Source organism: Vicia villosa, linkage group LG2 (genome assembly GCF_029867415.1).
Source record: "Vicia villosa cultivar HV-30 ecotype Madison, WI linkage group LG2, Vvil1.0, whole genome shotgun sequence".
In the NCBI taxonomy this organism is placed as follows: domain Eukaryota; kingdom Viridiplantae; phylum Streptophyta; class Magnoliopsida; order Fabales; family Fabaceae; genus Vicia; species Vicia villosa.
Window position 1 is genome coordinate 128,733,135 of NC_081181.1, and position 13,437 is coordinate 128,746,571.

A 13,437-nucleotide genomic window follows, 5' to 3' on the forward strand; every position below is an offset into this window, starting at 1 on the left:
GCCACAATCAAACTTGCTGCTACTGAATTTATCTACGGCGTGTGGAAGTATCATAATGATATTTGCTTTGGAAACACTGTGGATAAGGCCGATATTGGGAAGAACATAATTGACATGATTGTTTATACGGGATGATAGAAGTTTAGAACACATAACAAAATTGATGATGTGTTAGGAGTTATTTAGCTTCGTTTGTTTTATTGATGGCTAAATCCGAACGATCGCCATGTATTATTAATTTTTTGAATTAATCAAAATCTTTGAATTGTTAAAAACATAAAAAACAAAAATTAAGACTTACAAAAACTTAAAGCATAAAATTGATGTCCGATTTAAGGATACTTTCTGCAAAGAGAATACATGTGCAGACTTTCTAACAAAATTTTGAGTATCTAATGATAAACATTACAAGATATGAAATAACTATACAAATAAAATTCCCAACATTATTCTTCATTCTCCTCTATTGAAATTTCATGAAGAAATTCAAAAAGTCCTTCTAGAACAACCTTAGCATCCTCATTTCTCAACAAATGTTCAGCCACTACAGCAGGGGTGACATCTACTTTTTCCAATAGCTCTTCAACTTGTTGAATGAGTGACTGATGTTGTTCTTCAATGTCCAAATAGTTAGAAGCTAAGATTTTGAATGCCTTGGTTTCGAGGAAGGAGAGGTGAATATGCTTATCCATTCGACCAGGACGCAACAATGCAGAATCAACTTTGTCTTTATGATTTGTAGTAAATATGAAAATGCGTTCATCACCAAAGCTTGACCACAAACCATCCATACAATTAAGAAGACCCGACATAGTAAACGTTTTTGTATCAGCTTGTCCAAAACCCGGATATGCCCCCTCATATGCCTGTGCCATATTAACTTAAAAAATTGTAAAAATAATTATTAAAAATTATGTAATAACACGGAACTTTGGTGCAATACAAAAGAAAAACAAGTAAGATAATGGACAAAAGAAAAACAACAAACCTGAGCCTTTGATCGATTAAGCACCTCTTTGTTGCAGTCAATGTCTTCAACAACAATGATGGATCTGTTAGATGTTCCTCTCATTAATGTAGTGAGTTGTGAGTTACAATACACCAAACTAAGATCCAAATCATAGACATCAAATTTCAAGTACTTTGCTATAGCAGCAATAAGACTAGATTTTCCTGTCCCTGGTGGCCCATACAATAGGTAACCGCGTTTCCATGGCTTGCCCACTTTTTTGTAAAACTTTTTCCTACTCAAAAACCTATCAATATCATCAATTATAGATTTCTTTAGATCAGGATCCAAAGCAAGTGAATCAAATGAAGCAGGATGGTTAAAATCACTGTGTTGCCAATGCCCATCTTGCATGGAATGGATCTTGAGAGTTCTGTTACCTGCTTTTATAGCTTCATAAGTGCTTAAAACATGTGGAATATATTTCTCCATTATTTTATCTCTATGTTTCTCATCGAAACTTAACACAAATCCATTCTCAGTAGATTCTTTTGCCTTGCGAGATGCTTTGGGATAACCATAACCTAGATCTCCTATTTTTCTAACGGGATTGGGACTTTGAAAACCGTGGTTATCGTTATCGGGTTTTTGAATAAGCATCCATTTAATCTTGATGCCTTCAAATTCATCCAACACTTGTTGCTTTCCGTCAAAAGCTAAGAGAAGGTTGTCATGATCAGATATTTTTCCAACTTTGAGAGATTTATAAGTGTTTGATATTTTAGTAGGAAGATACTCTTTGGCTGCATAGAAGAGATTGTTGGTATTTCCGTCCCAAATCTGATCGATTAGAAGTGAGACTTCGTTACTGGGTCGATAACCTGAGAAGAATTCTTGTAGCTTTGAGAGGATGAAGTTTCGAAGTTTTAAGGGTATGTGTAATGAATTAGGCCCAAGTTCTATAAGCCTATTATAATTAATAATAGTGAGTCATCATGCTTTAGAAGGATCTAGATTAGGTTATGTTTATGTTATAAATAGATGGTTGGTGAATGTAATGAGAATCAAGAAAATGAATGAAGAAATTAATTTTATAGTTGTTAGTATTTTTTAGTAGTAGTATTTCTCTATTTCTCTTAGCCCCAAAGTTATGTTCATAATAAATGGTGCTTTCATTGAGAGAAAAGCCATGACTCCACCTTCTCCTTCCATGGAAGAACTCTCCGCCTCCCTTACTCAACTCCTCCAAAACCAACAATCATTTCAACTTAATTTTTCAGCAAGCATCAACAACCTCAGAACTGAATTTCATCATCTCCGATCACGTTTTCCTCCACCAAATTTTAGTTCACCCATCACACCTCATATTCAACAACAAACTACACCACAACCTCGCGAAATTTTCATTCATCAACTTCATCCTCAGCAACACCCAACACCAAATCCATTGTGGTATTCACATACATCATCAGATCTGTTCAAAAAACAACCAAAGCAACTCAATGTGTATGAATCAATAGATCTTAACCCTAAACATGTTGAGGAGAACATTGAAGAAATTCCGGATCTGGGCAGAAAACAAACAGAGCAACCAAATCCGTCTTCTGACGAAACAAAGTCACCACCGGAGCCAATGCCGACGACGATCTCTGATCAACCTCTAGCACCGTCGTCACCCTTAAAACCTCCAAACACGTTCTCACATCACTCATCGCCATCACTGACAACTAGTTCTAATCAACTTCTGGGACCATCTCCGCCACCAAAGCCGCCGGATCTACCACTGAAGCAAACGAAACCTCTTCCAAATCTGATTCCAACCTTTCACGCTCTTGGCCTCCGCGATGTGCAGCATGACCTCGACACTCTCAAGAAATTCGATGGCGCTTACCAACATATCCTCGACACTCTCAAGAAATTCGATGGCACTTACCAGCATAACCTCTTCGATGCCCGCGTCGGTAAAACCACATGGCCTTATGATTTTGATGTATGGAGTAATATTTGGGCTCTACCTGAGGTCGATGATGACGACATCGTTAGCGCTTTTAAAGGTAACTCTAATCTTTTCTGGGCTAAACATTTTGACAAACAGTTTCTAGGCATGAACAATTGGTGGTTTAATAATTGTGGTACTAGCCATACTGGTAGTTTCAAGGATCTAGGTATGAATGTTCTTGCTAGAAAAATAAATTGCCATGTTGTTGCTGTTGGATATGTTTCTACCAGTGACACTTCTGCTGCTTTATCTTCTTATTGTGCATCTGTTGGAATCCCTTCCATTGTTTTCCTTCCAGCTAATAGAATTTCAATTGCTCAATTGGATCAACTGATTGCCAATGGTGCTTTAGTTCTTAGCATTGATAATAATTTTGGGACTGTTATGGATGTTTTGCCCAAATATTGGCAATACCCTTTGAAGATTCCATGGGATAGAGGAAAAGAAAATCAATCTCAATTCTTTGATAGGTGTGCCACTAGTTGTCAACTTGTGATACTATTAGCTATAAGATCTACTGCAAGTATAGCCAAAAGAATGAGGTCTGGGACTCTGATAATGCAGAAGAGATATCAAGGAAATGATTATTCGTTGGCCTTCTTAGGTCAATTTTTTATTTCTTACACGATTCTCACCTTTGGTGCTCTAACAATTGCTACCATAATGACAACTAGACAGTTGGTGAGCATTATTTTATCATGTGTGTGGTTCGCTCATCCTCTTAGCTCAGAACAGTGGATTGGAGATGTAGTTGTCTTTGGCACCATTTATGCTTTTAATGTGTTCATTCCAAATTCTGCATTGCCTCATGAATTGGAGACAAGAAAGATCTTTTTGAATGGGTTGTCTCAAGATAAATTTGCTGTTATAATTCTTCAGTTTAGGCAGTGGGATCCTGGAAGCAACTTTAACATTATATTTACAACCTTGAGGACAAGGTTGTTTTTTCAAGATCGGTGGAATGTAATGAATTAGGCCCAAGTTCTATAAGCCTATTATAATTAATAATAGTGAGTCATCATGCTTTAGAAGGATCTAGATTAGGTTATGTTTATGTTATAAATAGATGGTTGGTGAATGTAATGAGAATCAAGAAAATGAATGAAGAAATTAATTTTATAGTTGTTAGTATTTTTTAGTAGTAGTATTTCTCTATTTCTCTTAGCCCCAAAGTTATGTTCATAACAGTATGAGATCGTTGATTGCAGTTCTGAAAATCATCATGAACGTGGAAAAAGCAGCGTATATTTCGAACCATGACGATGCTGAACCAATGTTTGCAAAAGAGGGATAAGAACGATTAGTCATGATGATGATGATGTGAAGAGTGAGGAAGATGTGTGAAAGAGTAGAGAGATTCTTGTTTATTTATAGGGTTTCTGATAGGTATTTTTAAAAGGCAGTTTTGAATCTCTATTTTCATGGTGGAATTTTAATTTGAGAAAAACAAGAAAACAACTGTTGTTTTAAAAAAGTAACAAACTAAAATATTATAAGATTCTAACTTTTTTAAACAGTGATTTAAGAAAAAGTAAGGAAACAAATGAGAAAATTAAGGGTTGAAAAAAGAGGAAAGACTTTGAAAAAAAAAAAAAACAGAATTGAATAAAAGAGAATTTTGAATTGTTTGTTTTTATTCCTAAAGAGGATTCTGAAGGGTTTAGTCAAATGGATGAAATATCTTTTTTTTTTTTTGTTATAGTATTTATAATTAAAAATATATAAATAGTAAGTATTATTTTATCTTTTTCTAATTTTAAAAAGTTCCCCATCGAGACTCTTACTACTGAAATAGGCCGCTCGATTTGATAAATTTCCTACAGAATTTATATATATTACATAATTTATTTTCTGTTGGTGATTTTAGTATCATCAATGTATTTTGGTAATAATGTGATTTACTGTAGGCCGATGCAATTATGCGTTAAGCTTGAAACGAGTTAGGGTAGTGCGGAGTGCACGCTCGTAGAGCCAAACGTGCAATTGAATACGAATAATAGAAACGGGGTTGCAAGGGGCGGAGCCCCTGGTGGGGTGCGGGGCAGCGCCCTGCCGACATAACCGTTTTACCGAACAGGTGCGTCGTTTCCCAACCAACATAACTGTTTTTACCGAACATGTGTGTTATTTCGGTTTCTATTGTTGATCTTCTATATAAGGAGTCATTTGGCCTCGGTTTCGAAGACGAAAAACATACTTCCTCTACATTCTGATCTATTCTCCATTGTCAGAAACAGATTGTTCTTCGAGAATTATCCCCGCAAAGATTTCGTGAACCTAGACAAGAATAGGGTCGAAATACTTTGTTCGGAAAGTGAACGAACACGATTCTTGAAGATATCCAGGATTATCATACCTATATCTAACATTTTTCATATAAATATATATATATATATATATATATATATATATATATATATATATATAGGGCATATCATATGAGAATGACTTTTTTATATGAGAATGTGAGAATGAATCTGAACCATTAGATTTTAAAATAAATGATGAAGATTATGGATGAGTCTTTTTTTTCTCTCTCCTGCATCATTTATTTCAAAATGTAGGAGAGAGAAAAAAAAGATTCACCCATAATCTTCACCATTTATTTTAAAATCCAATGGTTCAGATTCATTCTCACATTCTCATATAAAAAAGTCATTCTCATATGATATGCCCTCTCTATAATCTTCACCATTTATTTTAATTTCCATGTTGTGTCATGGATTCCACGTCGCTACAGACGTGATTTTTTGTAGTGTATATATATATATATATATATATATATATATATATATATATATATATATATATATATATATATATATATATATATATATATATATATATATATATAATCATTTTAACTAAACTTTTATTCAAGTATCTCTTTCCCTCTCTCACTTACACTTTTATTTTAATTAATTTATATTTCATATTTAATAACATTAATTTACTGTGTAAATTTTTATTTTAAAATTAAAATTATTATATTTGAAATTTATTTTATATATAAGTTATTATTTATTTCAAAATATGTAAAGAAATAATATTTTATTTTAAAAAAGAGTGTTTTCTTGTGTTTTATTTTGACAAGAGAAGATTTATAATATTTAGTTATGTATTATTATAAATAAGTAAATATATAAAAATAAGACATAAATAGATATTTATTTATTTCAAATAATACATAAGAAACTATTTAGAAATAATGCATAAAACTTTTAATTTACTTAGAAATATTTATTTATGTCTTATTCTTAAATATTTATTTATGTCTTATTTTTAAATACTTACTAATTTTGAAATATTCATTTATGTCTGATTTAGAAATATTTATTTATATCTTACTTTTAAATACTTTCTTATTTAAAAATATTTATTTTTGAATAATATATAACTATTTATATACTTTCTTATTTAAAAATATTCATTTTGTTGTACCTAAATATTTACTTTCTATCTAAATATTTATTTACGTCTTCTTTATAATATATAATTATTTATTATTTGAAATAAGTAATTTTTTTATTTATGTCTTATTTTCAAATATTTTATTTTTTCTAATAAACATAAATAAATATTATCAAATATTCTTTGTCAAAGGACCAAAAGTCATTGACTATTTGATATATATAGGAGTTGGATGATTTCCAAGCTTAGAACACACGTTGTGTTATTTATAATGTAAGGAGAATTTTATTTTGGTCTGCTTGTTGACTTTGATTGCATCTTTCGATCGCCTCATATAATTAGCAGTTTATTGATAAATAAAAGTATGTTATTTATAAGAAAAATCTTTGTCAAAGCAAAACTCAACAAAAAATTATTTTGCAAAACAAAATATTATTTATTTACATATTATGAAATAAATAATATTCGAATATGAAACAAATTTTATTTTTAATTGACATCTACCTAAGAATATTTGAATATTAAATAAATTTCAAATGCACGTTGATATTTAAGAGTACTTTTAAGCATCAAATATGTTGAATTTCATCTTGTAGGCACATTTGTAACCAACCCACTTGATACATCAATGTTGCCAACCATATCAATGCAATACTTAAATTTTATCATCCTACTTTCTAAACCCTTCACATGTTTAACACTTTCCTTAATATTTTACAAATCACCGGAAGCTACTTTAAGACCCTCTACACAATTAGATTTAAGATATGTGCAGAAAAAAAGATATGAAAGAACTCCCTTTTACATAACAACCAATTTTACAAGGCTAGTTGAATCTTCAAAGTTTGTTGCATGACATTATTTTTAGAAGCATTATACAAAGTAATGGTAAAAATCTTCTTCTCTATTCCCAATCAGTCAAAAACTCAAATATTCTTTTACACAACTCAAAACTAGTGTGAGGAGGATGCATGTGACAAAAGTTGAGGATTTTACTATTTAACTTTCAAGTTTTATCAATATAATGAGCAATTACAGTAATATAACCCTAAGTATTAATTGATGTCCACAATTCAGAAGTTAAAGAAATCCTACAAGGACTGTTGGCCATTGCTATCTTAATCTTTTCCTTTTCCCATCTTTTTCTTTTCCCTTTTGTATATTCTCACAACATTAGCCTTGACGGTATTTAATGATAGGAATGTAATCATAATTCAAGTACTTAGGCCAAGTTATAAGCTCTTCAAACTCAATAAATTTAAAAGGAAGCTCTCACTTGATAATTAGCCAAGCACACATTTTATGAGATACCAGATTATAAACCTTTAACGATTTTAGCTTTCCTTGCATGTTTAACATCATCTGACCAACATCTCCAAAACTAACTTTCTTACAAACTTCAAGATGACGTTTTAGAGAAGTTTTCCCATTTCTTTTTCCTCCACATGCATAAGATGAACTACATGCAGGTTTCTTGATTAGTTCCCAAGTGTGATTATCATGAAGAGATTTCATCCCATCATTCATGGCCCTCAGCCATTCAGTCTTATTTCGACTCCTCATAATTTCCTTATAGTCTCTAGGTTCTTCGTCTAGAACCTTAATTTCAGAGATTAAGGCATAAGCTATAAGATCTGCATACCCAATTCTCTGAGGTGGCTTGATGACTCTTCTCGACCTATCTCTTGACAATAGGTAATCATCGATAGTTTCCTCAACTTCCTCAACATCTTCTGATTCTTTTTCGACTTCATTTGGGATATGCAATTCAGCATCAACATGCTCCTCCCCAATAGGAATCTCTACCTGTTCTAACTCTTCATTAGATATTTTTGCACTTCGACCTACATCATCAGTTTTCTTAAAAGTCATTTCAGCTTCATTGAAAACTACATCTCGACTGGTGATACTCATCCTGTGACTTGGCTCTAAGCACCATAGCCTATAAGCTTTGACTCCTTCAGGGTATCCCATGAACATGCATTTTAGAGCTCTAGGTTCGACTTTGTCATGCTTAATATGAACATAGACTAAGCAGCCAAATACTCTCAGTTTGTCGAGATCTGGAGAATGTCTCGTCCAAACATCTTCAAGCATCTTCATATCTAACACAGTCGAAGGACATATATTTATCAAATATGTTGCTGTCGAAACAATCTCAGCCCAAAACACTTTATTTAATCCAACACTAGCCAAAATGCATCTCACTCTTTCCAAAATGGTTCGATTGAACCTTTCAGCCAAACTATTTTGTTGTGGAGTACCTGTAGTAGTTATATGCCTTGCAATACCAGAGGCAGCACAAAAACTGTCGAACGCCTCATTGCAAAATTCAAGGCCATTATCGGTTCTCAACCTCTTGACCTTTCTGCCAGTCTGATTTTCGACCAGAGTCTTCCTACATTTGAAATTCTCAAAAGTTTCATCCTTAGTCTTTTAGATCAATACCCCTAATTCTCTGGAATCATGAACTATGGATAGAAAATACCTTGCTCTTGAATATGATGGACACCTTGCAGGCCCCCAAAGTTCAGCATGGATGTAATCAAGGGATTCATGTGTTCTTTGTTTTCCTTTGTTGAACTTCAATATTCAAGATTTTCTAAGTACATCTGGTTTATAAAACTTTAGCTTTTCGACTTTGTCTCCACCAAGCAGATTTTATTTTCCCAATTCGACCAAACCCCTTTCACTGACATGGCCCAATCTCATGTGCCAAATTTCTGTCTTCGATAAAGGTTTTGTGGATGCAACATTTGTCGAACCACTTACAACTTCAGTCTCAAGGATATACAAGCCTTATTTCTTCACGTCTCTCAAGCCTTCCTTCGACCCTTCATGACTCTTAGGATACTTTTCTTTCCTTGAAAAACATATCATTTCTTGTTGAATTCACCAAGAGAAATCATATTTCCCTTCAAATCAAGTACATACCTGACTTCAGTCAACAACCTTATTGACTCATCATGGAGCTTGAATCTCACATATCCAACACCTGCAATCTTGAAAGCTTTGTTGTTTCCCAGCAATATAGATCCACCATCTTGATCACATAGTTCCTCGAACAAGTATTTGTTTGGAGTCATGTGTCAAGTGCAACTTGAAACCATAATCCACTCCGTACTTGAGTCACTGCTTCTAATCACAAGAACATCAGATGATTCAAAATCATCTTGAACAATGGTCGCGTTGCCATTATCCTTACCTCTATGATCTTTCAGGCGTTCAGGGCACACTTTTCTTGTATGACTCTCCTTCTTATAGTGATGGCATCGAATACTAGATGCTTCACCATTGTAAGACTTCTGCTGACTTTTATCTTTCTTCTTGTCGAACTTACCATCCTTTCGCAAGTATTTTCCCTTAACAGCCAAAGCTTCACCAACCGTCGAAGGATTATGCTCCTTTCGTTCGTTCAAGTCATTAGAAGACAAGGCTGATTGAACTTCTTCAAAGGTCAGTGACTCTCTTCCATACAACAAGAGAGTTTATTTGAAGTGAGCATATGTTCTTGGCAAAGCGCACAACAACAACGCTTGATCTTCATCATCGATCTTCACATCAATATTTTCAAGATCGAGAATAAGCTTGTTGAACATATCCAACTGCTCAGCCAACACTTTGTCTTCAATCGTTTTGAATGAATACAAAGCTTGCTTCAGGTAGAATCGATTTACCAACGATTTGGTCATGTACAAACTTTCAAGTTTCAACATAACCGTGATGTCGTCGTCTTCTTTGATACCTGTCGAAGAACCTTATCACCAAGGCTCAAAACAATTGTGTTGTGGGATTTCTCTATCATGGTTGTCTTTTCTTTTTCCATTAACGTAACGTCCATAATCGTCGCTCCCTTCAACGCTTCCAAACAAGCCTGTTGAACCAGTAGGGCTTTCATCTTCAAGTGCCACAGACTGAAATCGTTCACTCCGGTGAACTTTTTAATCTCATATTTTGTTAAAGGAATCTTCTCCACGCTCACCGCACCAATTTGTTGTGAAAAACGATGTCGGAATCACAAAGTATACTAGGTTTCCTTCGGCAAGAAACTCACAAGGGTAAGAAAAAGTAGCAGAGCAATAAGAACACAAAGAATTGATTATAACTACTATTCTTTACTTACTCTTTCAATCAAAATTACAAGTGTTACAAGAATAACAAACAACCATCTCACCCTAAATTAGGATTTGTAGTATATAGTGATAAGAGACTAGTATGCTATTTATAATAAACCTAACATACTAAGCTAATGAAATACCCATTACAAGCTAACTTAAATAATTGGACATAACAAACAGACTCAATTCAAAATACTAACAGCCTTAGCATTTTGACACTCACATACTAGAACACAATTCGACTATATTGTGTAGGTCTTCGACGTCAGCATGTGAACATATTTCGACGACATACATAAATTATGTCGAACCAGAGCTACTCTTCGACTCAATAGAGTTAATTAAATTCTTACATTTTTTTTTGACACATACAAACCAAGGATCTTGAGTAGGAAAATCTTTCAAATTGGAGATAACAACTTATTTTAATTAAAAATGAGCTGAAAGTACAGTTCTACATATTAGAATCTACCAATCATTTACCATTGAAGTTTTACAAGTACAAATGCATATCTTAAATAAATACTACAACATCACCAGAGCACACTACCTCAAATAAACATTACTATTACAAAAGCAATTCTTAATGTCAATTTTTCACCAAGTAGAAGCTTTTAAACTTTCTGATTATTCTCTTCATTTACAACAACTTTTGAAACATCAATTTCTTGAAGAAATTTAACAAGTCCTTCAAGAGCAACATTAGGATCCTCACTTCTCAACAAATACTCTGCTGCTACTGCAGGCGTGACATCAACTTTTCCCAATAGCTCCTCAATTTGTTCAATAAGTGGACCATGTTGTTCTTCAATGTCCAAATAATTAGAAGCTAAGATTCTAAACGCCTTGCCTTTAAGAAATGACAAGTGAATATGCATATCCATTCGACCGGGACGCAGCAACGCAGAATCAACTTTGTCTTTATGATTTGTAGTAAATATCAAAATTCTTTCCTCTCCACAGCCCGACCACAATCCATCCACATAATTAAGAAGACCCGAAAGAGTAAACTTTGTCTTAACCATCTGATCCAAAATTTCAACAAAACAAAAATTACTTGCATGTTTAACATAAAGATTTCGTAGATCATTTTAAGTCAGCTCAGATAATAACTGTGCAGAGAAATCCGAGTACAAGACAGTGACAAAATTAAAAAGATAGAGAGTAAGAGAACAAACCTTAGCACCAGCAAGAGTGTCTAAAAAATCATTATCTGAAAATTGGTCTGATTTTGATCGATCAAGCACCTCACTATTGCAGTCAATATCTTCGAAGACGACGATAGATCTGTTAGATGTCTCTCTCATGACTCTCATGAGGTCCGAGTTAGAAAACACTGAACTCAGATCCAAATCATAGACATCAAATTTCAAGTACTTTGCTATAGCAGCAATAAGACTAGATTTTCCTGTCCCTGGTGGACCATACAAAAGATACCCACGTTTCCAAGGTTTACCCACTTTGTGATAAAGCTTCTTCCTCCTCAAGAACCTATCTATATCATCAATTATAGATTTCTTTAGATCAGGATCTAAAGCAATTGACTCAAATGAAGCAGGGTGTGTTAAATCACTTTGTATCCAAGAACCAGATTGCATAGAATGAATCTTGAGAGTTCTATTTTCTGCTTTTAAAGTTTCATAAGTGGTTAAAATATGTGGAATATACTTCTTCATTACTTTTTCCCTATATTTCTCATCAAAACTTAACACAAATCCGTTTTCATCGTAGTCATTCGACTTATTATGACGCCTCCTGGGATTTTTTAAAAGTTCATCATCATCTTTGGATTTTCCAACAAGCTTCCATTTAACTTTGATATCTTCAAACTCATCCGTCACTACTTGTTTTCCATCAAAAGCAAAGAGAACGTTGTGATGTTTGGATAGTTTGCCAACTTTGAGGGATTTGTAAGTGTTGGATATTTTAGTAGGGAGATACTCTTTGGCTGCGCAGTAGAGATGGTTGGTGATTCCATCCCAAAACCGGTCGATTTGAAGTGAGGCTTGGTTGTTGGGTTGGTAATTTGTGAAGAAAGATGAGAGTTTTGAGATGATGAAGTTTCGAAGTTTGATGGGTATGAGATCGTTGATTGCTGTTCTTAAGAGCATCATGAATGTGGAAAAGGCAGCGTATATCTCGAACCATGATGATGCTGAGCCGATGTTTGTGAAGGAGGAAGAGAAGCCGCCAAACATAGGGGATCTCATGGTGTCTTTGTGTTTGTGACTTTGGTGCTCCCTCCTATTTGTAGTGGTTTCTACTTTATTTTAATTTTTCATATTTTTATATAATTTAAAAAAAAAAAGATGAATTGGAGACTTATAGTCGAAGTATCTTCTTGGCCAATCAACATTTACAAAGGTAAGTTCCATAATTAAATTAACTCCTTATCAACTTCAACTTCATCAATTATATTCTATCCCCTCTATATTCATTCGGGAATGCGGTTGTCTATTAAGCGGATAATTTGCAGATTTTAAAATATTCGCAAATATTTATGTATGAATAGTATTTTTCTTAATTATTTAAAAAAATATATTTCTAATTTTCTTTAAAGATGTAAATAGTTATTATCACATAATATTTTTTCAATTTAACAACAAAATTTCAGTACTTTAGTTTCTTTCTTTTCACCAAAACATAATAACATATATACAAACATAATTTTCATACATTTTATTTTTAACCAAAACATATAAAAGATATTATGATTGTGAATTATGGAAGAAGAGCGGACAGATAATTAAAAAGAAAGACATTAGTTGGAAAGAGAAAGGGCAATACTGGTTGGTAAAACTGTGGAATAGTAAAAGTGAGATATGGAATATTGAAGAAAGTTAAATATGAAATTGTCAAATAGAATTTGTATAGAATGTAAAATATTTTTTTCAAAAAAAATTTAAAAAATATAAGAAGACTAATTTTTTTAAGGGTTAAATAGCTTTCACCCCCTACAA

The 13,437-nt window shown here is 33.2% G+C and overlaps 2 protein-coding genes across 2 annotated transcripts; both read right to left on the reverse strand.

Annotated features, from left to right (window-relative positions):
• Nucleotides 1–331: 331 nt before the first annotated feature.
• Nucleotides 332–1,936, reverse strand: LOC131649985 (AAA-ATPase At3g50940-like; the record flags this gene model as incomplete). Its single annotated transcript, XM_058919728.1, has 2 exons — nucleotides 332–866; nucleotides 989–1,936. Coding segments are annotated over 2 exons (1,368 nt in total), but the record flags the coding sequence as incomplete, so codon positions are not given.
• Nucleotides 1,937–10,889: 8,953 nt separating this feature from the next.
• On the reverse strand, nucleotides 10,890–12,726 carry LOC131646772 (AAA-ATPase At3g50940-like). The gene is made up of 2 exons (XM_058916737.1): nucleotides 11,656–12,726; nucleotides 10,890–11,502 (listed from the first exon to the last, which is right to left on the reverse strand). Exons 1-2 carry the CDS (start codon nucleotides 12,685–12,687, stop codon nucleotides 11,092–11,094), a joined length of 1,443 nt encoding a protein of 480 aa, XP_058772720.1. The 5' UTR covers nucleotides 12,688–12,726; the 3' UTR covers nucleotides 10,890–11,091.
• Between the last annotated feature and the right edge of the window lie 711 nt (nucleotides 12,727–13,437).

Excerpts from the sequence above, each read along its gene's own strand:
- LOC131646772 (XM_058916737.1), bottom strand. The coding sequence starts at position 12,687 with ATGAGATCCCCTATGTTTGGCGGCTTCTCTTCCTCCTTCACAAACATC. Across the intron at positions 11,503-11,655 it reads ACACTCTTGCTGGTGCTAAG|ATGGTTAAGACAAAGTTTAC; the intron begins GTTTGTTCTCTT and ends ATTTTGGATCAG.